Source organism: Bubalus kerabau, chromosome 6 (assembly GCF_029407905.1).
Source record: "Bubalus kerabau isolate K-KA32 ecotype Philippines breed swamp buffalo chromosome 6, PCC_UOA_SB_1v2, whole genome shotgun sequence".
NCBI lineage: Eukaryota > Metazoa > Chordata > Mammalia > Artiodactyla > Bovidae > Bubalus > Bubalus kerabau.
In genome coordinates this window covers 30387406-30394258 of record NC_073629.1, presented here as the reverse complement: position 1 = coordinate 30394258, position 6853 = coordinate 30387406, and the positions used below count along the sequence as shown (strand labels likewise).

Here is a 6853-nt window from a genome sequence, read left to right as displayed (position 1 = left end):
TGCCAATCACCCTCTCCCAGTGAGCGCCGAGCGCAGCCTAGATCCCGACCTTTGGGTGCCCTTCCCCCAACCTCTCACCTCCTGGCGCTGCCGCGCGGCTCCCTCTGGTGGAGCTGCTGCGGGCAATCGGAAGTTGGCTACTTCGGCCTGTCTCCGCCCAGCAGCGCGCTCTTTGAGTGCCCGGCTTCAGCCCCTGGTCCTGCGCGTTCGGGGGAGTGGCGCTTGGTTGGGCGCCTTCTGCGGTTTGAGATTCCACCCAAACTCCTACCAGCAAGGTCACTTCCTTCTTTCTGCCCAGTCTGGCCATTCATTCCCTCACTGGGCTGGCTTTTCCTTACGGTCTCTAGCCCTGTTCATGCCCGAGCATGTTTTTTTTCAGGGCGGCATGGTAGGAGCCTCACACAGGAACTCTGTTCCCATGAAGAACCCACTGGTGACTCGAACCCCGCCACCATGAACGGGGTTTTGATCCCTCATACGCCCATCGCTGTGGATTTTTGGAGCCTGCGCCGGGCTGGCTCCGCCCGACTCTTCTTCTTGACCCACATGCACTCGGACCACACGGTGGGTCTGACTAGCACCTGGACCCGGCCCCTCTACTGCTCCCCAATCACGGCTTACCTCTTGCACCGTCACCTACAGGTATGGGGGGCTGGAGTCGGCCTCTGGGTGGGGCCTTCCGATCTGTCAGTCTTGGAGTCATAGAGTTGTGGCCAGGAGAACTGATTTTTACAAAAGCGACAGTTTTGGGGAACCCAGAAAGGCATATATTAAACCCAGAACAAGAGTGGTTTCCAACTGGCCGGCTTGGGATGTCTCAGCGATAAAACTGGGGAGGACTTCTAGGCCTTTCAAGGAAACTGTTCCTACTTCTTCACGTAAGCTAGGCCAGTGTTTTCCAAACTTGGCTCCTAAGAATTCATCTAATGTTCTGAGTAAATAGATTCTCCAGTGCCTCCCTCCTCCCGCATTTGAATCAGTAGACATAGCTGATGCAGGTCCTGGAAATCGGGCTGGAATTTTTTTCACAGGTACCCCCCCAAGGGCTTCCCTGGTGGCTCAGACGGTAAAGAATCCGCCTGCAATTCGGGAGACCTGGGTCCGATCCCGGGGTCGGGAAAATCCCCTGGAGAAGGGCGTGGTAACACCCTCCAGTATTCTTGCCTGGAGAATTGCATGGACAGAGGAATCTAGTGGGCTGCAGTCCATGGGGTGGCAAAGAGTTGGCCACGACTAAGTGACTAAGCACAGCACTCCAAGGGATTATTATTTGGAAAGTTGAGGAATGGTTGAGTAGACTTGCTTTCTGGACTGTTAATTTAGCCTTGTAGGAAGGATGGGGTAGAGAGAGGGAGAAGGAAAAGAGGACTGTGATCCCTATCACAGCTTCTGATCCAGGGAGGTACCAGGGAGAGGCGTCTGTGTTTCCTGGGATGACCTGCTGTTTCTTTAGGTATCTAAGCAGTGGATCCGAGCCCTGGAGGTTGGTGAGAGCCATGTCCTGCCTCTAGATGAAGTTGGGCGAGAGACCATGACCGTCACCCTCTTGGATGCCAATCACTGCCCTGGCTCTGTCATGTTTCTCTTTGAAGGATACTTTGGAACCATCCTCTACACAGGTCGGCTTCCAGAGGGGTCCTTCCCACTTTCCCAGCCTAGACACTTTTTTTTTTGACCAAGCCCCGTGGTTTTCAAGATTATAGTTCCCCAACCTGGGATTGAACCAGTCCTGCCAGCAATGAAAGCACTGAATCCGAACAACTGGACTGCCAGGAAATTCCCAACATTGCTTTTCTTGAGTAGCCTTGATTCATAGTAGAAGCCTGGAGGCCTCCTAGCTTCATGTCACATGAGCGCAATGACCCTTTCTCAATTGATTTTTCATTCTTTAAGGGTACAGACTTTGCAAAGAGTAATGAAAATGCAGGAGCACGATGGAGACATTTCCACAAAGAAACTCTGCTACATTAGATCACTGCTAGACTCTAGTTTTTTCCAAGATGCCAATAGGCAAATGCCCATCTGCTGTTGGAATTGGGAGAGGCTTGTCTTCTATGCTTTTGTCTCTGACTATGCCTCTCATATTTTTTTCCCAGGTGATTTTCGGTATACACCATCCATGCTGAAGGAGCCAGCCCTGAGACTGGGGAAACAGATTCATACCTTATACCTAGACAATACCAATTGCAACCCAGACCTAGTTCTTCCTTCCCAAGAAGAAGCTGCCCGCCAGATTGTTGAGCTCATTCGAAAGCACCCACAACATAACATAAAAATTGGTGAGGGTTTTCCTTTTTCTCTCACTATGGAACTAGTGAATCCAGGTTCTTTGGGGGTTCTTACATCTTTCATGTCTTTGTGCAGATCTCCTTTTCTCCATGAAATCTACCCTGACCTTATTATTTAAAAGTACATCTCTGCTCCCATATTCCCAACCCCAGATCCCCTAAGCCAATTCAACTTTTTCATTTTTTCGTGGCACTCAACTTCCCACAGACTTCATGTTTTCCTGTACTGTTGCTTATTGTTGGTTGCCTATCCCCGCTTCTGCCACACACACATTTATTCCTTGAGAGCATGGTTGGAGGTGGGAAGAAGTCTTATGTGTTTGTGGAACAGAGAAGAAGCCGTGTGACAGGCGCATAGCGGTTGAGGAGGCTGGAAAGGCAGGAGGGGCTGAAGTGCCTGTAAGCCATTTTGAACTTGATCCTAAATGCAACCATTGCTCTTAGGTCAAAAAGCTATTGAAGGGTTTTAAGTAGGAGAGGGACACTATTGCAGTAATCACTTTATAATGTATTCCAGACTTCATGTATTTATTGTATTTAGTTCTTATCTGTCTCCCCCTGCTAGAATGGAAATTTCACAATAAACAGGCTCTTTGTTTCACTTACGGATATATGCCAGATGCCTAGATTAATGCCTGATAGAGGAATTTGATAAATATTTATTAGAAAGTGAATGCAGATTATCAGAATGTAGATACTCAAGTGAGTGTTAAGCTTGTAATTAGATACATTGAAATTGCAGCTGGAATTGCCTTTTGGGATAGTTTATGAAAACCAGTTTTTATTTTTTAAAATGTAATAGATTTAATTCCAAATACCTTTTAAAAAATTTTTATTTAGCTATGATGGGTCTTAGCTGTGGCATGTGGGATCTAGTTCCCTGACTAGGGATTGAACCCAGGCCCCCTGCATTGGGAGCATGGAGTCTTAGGCACTGGACCACCAGGGAAGCCAAATGACTTTTTTGATTGTTTCCAAAATTGTAATAAATCCACAAAAGGAAGATTTGCCACCATAGTGAATATTAAAAGGATATGCCCCAACTCTGAAAGGAGTTTCAAAATAGGCTTAAACAGAGGCATTGAAAACAAATTGTATATCTTCCAGAGTGACACCAAATTGATGGAGAGATATGCTCTTTCAGAATTGCTTGACTTCATGAAGAAATACCAGTCCTAAGTCTTATTGGAGTTTTTAACACAGAATTTTCCTAGAGGAGCATAGCTGGCTAGGAGGGTACTGCAAAAGGGCTTGATTAATTTTTCAGATATACAATAAGCCCGTACAATGTGTCAAATATTCTGATAGGCAGTGGGAATAGAAAAATGAATAAAATATGAGGGTTTAAAGTCTAGTAGTAAAGGGCCTAGAATAGGTTTTTTTTTAAAAAGGGTGGGGGGGATAGGGAGAGAGAAATCAGCTACATTTGTGCCCAAAGAGTGAGACTTTGAACCATGATGAGGAATAAAGTAGATATAAAGGAAATACAGGTTCTTTAAAGGAGGTCACAGTCTGACTGTTGACTTGAAATACACCTTCAGAAAAGGTCTGTGAACAACTGTTTAAATAGCATCTCCTGTATCTGTTACCATAAGCATTATCCAAATTCAGGCCTCCATTTCTTTCTCTCTAAGTACTATTTGGACCTTCTAACTGGTACTTCTGCTTTCAATATAGTCTTGTCTAGGCCTTCAAATAACATTGCTGCCACTTTTTTTTTCTAAAACCCTGCTCTGATCCTGTGATTTGAATTAGCCATTTTCCTGCTTCCAACTCCTCCGTGACTCACCTTCACTTAACAGAATCAAATCCAAGCTCCCTAGCAGTAGATGCAAAGCCCCCTTTTATATGGCCCTCGCTCACCTCTCTAGTGTCCTTTCTTACCCATTTCTTTCTACCTTAGAAACACCGAAATGACCTCTCTTAAAATGTTCTCTGCCATCCCCTTCCCTTGTCAGATTAACTTGGACCCATCATTTAGGACTCAGCTAAGTGTTTTCAGGAAGTTTTCCCTAACTCCATCAACTGATAGATACTTCTCTGTGCCCCATAATACTGTGTGCATGTCTCTAACATGCATTTTTTCTGGGTCCTCGTGTGGATGACACTCCCTGAGGGCTGAAATTGTTGTTTTCACACTGCTAAACACTTGGTGGGTGCGCTCTTTTGCTGAACTGAATGAATGAGTGGATTCTGTGTTAACTTTCTCCCTACCCCATCCTCCATCTGTGCTCAGTCCCATCCCACCCTCTGTGACTCCATGGACTGTAGCCCGCCAGGCTCCTTTGTCCATGGGATTCTCCAGGCAGGAATAGTGGAGTGGACTGCCATTTCCCCCTCCAGGGGATTGTCCCAACTGCCTGCATCTCCTAGATTGGCAGGTGGACTCTTTACCACTGAGCAACCTGGGGAGCCCCATCCTCCATAAACCTAGCTCACATGCACCTCCTTCCTGATATACAAACAGGGGATAGTCCCATTAACTTTGGGTATTTTTATTAAACACTTGGTTGACTTATTAGGATTCCCCCATAGCTTCATTAAGGAGGGCATGGCAACCCACACTCCAGTATTCTTGCCTGGAGAATCCTCCACGGACAGAGGAGCCTGGTGGACTACAGTCCTCTGGGTCGCAAAGAGTCCGACACGACTGAGTGACTAAGCACATAGCTTCATTGTGGCTTCTCTGGTGGCTCAGTGGTAAAGAATCCACCTGCCAGTGCAGGAGACGCGGGTTCAGTCCCTGTGTCAGGAAGATCCCCTGGAGGAAGAAATGGCTACCCACTCCAGGATTCTTGCTTGGGAAATCCCATGGACAGAGGAGCCTGGCAGGCTACAGTCCATGAGGTGTCACAAAAGAGTTGGACATGATTTAGCAACTGAACAACTACAGTAACATAGCTTCGTTGTCTTCCTTTGTTAGTTTCCCCAATCTCTTTAACATTATTCAGGACTGTACAGTCTGGGAAAAGAGTCACTGCTGGAGCGGCTGGCCCTAGAGTTTCAGACCTGGGTGGTACTGAGTCCTCGGCGCCTGGAGTTGGTACAGCTGCTGGGCCTGGCAGATGTGTTCACAGTGGAGGAGAAGGCTGGCCGCATCCATGCTGTGGACCACATGGAGATCTGCCATTCCGCCATGCTGCGTTGGAACCAGACCCACCCTACCATTGCCATCCTCCCCACCAGCCGGAAGATCTACCGCTCCCACCCGAATATCCACGTCATCCCTTACTCTGACCATTCCTCCTACTCGGAGCTCCGTGTCTTTGTTGCGGCACTAAAGCCTTGCCAGGTGGTGCCCATTGTCCGGCGACAACCCTGTAGGGACTACTTTCAGGACAGTTTGAGCCCCAGGCTCTCTGTGCCCCTGATTCCAGACTCTGTACAGCAATACATGAGTTCCTCCTCCAGAAATCCAAGTTTTCTCTGGCTGTTTTTAGAAAGGAAGCTCAAGAGACTGAGAACCCAGGGTGTCGTGTTTGAATCCCTTGAGGAAGATGCTGATCACTCTCAAGCTGACAGGGACTCAAAGAAGACCAAGAATGAGAACCTGGCTGGGGAGCTTGAGAAGCAGCCCTCCCACCATCCTTTGCAAGTCAAGAAGCAGGCGTTCCCAGATGTCTGCAGCCGAGAAGGGGAGGGGGCAGTCCCTTCCTCTGAGTCCCAGAAGATGGTAACTGTAGTAACTACTCCTTCGGGTTTTCCGCTGCACTTAAGGTCTACAAATGAGAAATTTCTTTCTCTGGAAACTGGGGAGGAAGTGGGTGTAGGGCCCTACTTGGTACGCATGGGAGACAGTGTGGCCTCGGCAGCCACAGAGAACCAGAGAGCCTGGATGGGCCAGGATTCTCGCCTGCCTCCCAGCAGTGAGGCTGCCCCTCTTCTGGCTCCTGAGTTCAGGAGCCTGGCACTCAAATACCTTCTGACTCCAGTGGACTTTATCCAGACAGGATTTTCTTCCAGGGTCTTCGACCAGCAAGTGGAAAAATACCATAAACTCCTGAGTACAGACTGGAGAGTACAAAATGACAACCTTGTTTGATCCAACTCTGCACCTTTTTTTTTTTTTTTGGGGGGGGGGAGCTGCACTTTTTTTTTTAATGCATCAAGAGCTGTTTATTTTCAAAGTTAGCATTCTTTGTATTTCCACCGCTAACAAATGGCAGGCCACAGCCCTACTGTACTTTTGAAGATAGTGGCAGATGGCTTATCGGGGCCTTTTCTGTGTTACAGGCCCACCCTGTAACACACTTCCAGTGTGTTCATTGGACTCCTGGTGCTTATGGAATCCTTAGTTCTCTAACTGACTGGGGTTTAAGAAACCCTTTCCATTATAATACCTTTACAGTATTTGTGAGCATTTAAAGGTTCTGAGAAGTCCTATAGGAACTTTTGAACTTTGTTTAACCCAGTATTTCTGTAACCTTTTTGAACATGTAGTCCCATTTTGTGACTGCAGAGAGAGATGAAGGGTCTTTTCAGAAAGGACCAGTTTATTCCCCCTGTTTTGCATGTCATGTGTCATTCCCCATGTCCCCTTCTGTCTCTTCCTAGATAAAAGCCCC

At 47.4% G+C, this 6853-nt stretch overlaps 1 protein-coding gene across 1 annotated transcript; it reads left to right on the top strand.

Moving 5' to 3' along the window:
• Nucleotides 1–25: 25 nt before the first annotated feature.
• DCLRE1B (DNA cross-link repair 1B) lies at nucleotides 26–6853 on the top strand. Its single transcript, XM_055584681.1, has 5 exons — nucleotides 26–275; nucleotides 380–642; nucleotides 1454–1619; nucleotides 2097–2279; nucleotides 5240–6853. Exons 2-5 carry the CDS (start codon nucleotides 454–456, stop codon nucleotides 6328–6330), a joined length of 1629 nt encoding a protein of 542 aa, XP_055440656.1. The 5' UTR covers nucleotides 26–275; nucleotides 380–453; the 3' UTR covers nucleotides 6331–6853.

Excerpts from the sequence above, each read along its gene's own strand:
- DCLRE1B (XM_055584681.1), top strand. The coding sequence starts at position 454 with ATGAACGGGGTTTTGATCCCTCATACGCCCATCGCTGTGGATTTTTGG. Across the intron at positions 1,620-2,096 it reads TGGAACCATCCTCTACACAG|GTGATTTTCGGTATACACCA; the intron begins GTCGGCTTCCAG and ends TTTTTTTCCCAG. Across the intron at positions 2,280-5,239 it reads ACAACATAACATAAAAATTG|GACTGTACAGTCTGGGAAAA; the intron begins GTGAGGGTTTTC and ends AACATTATTCAG.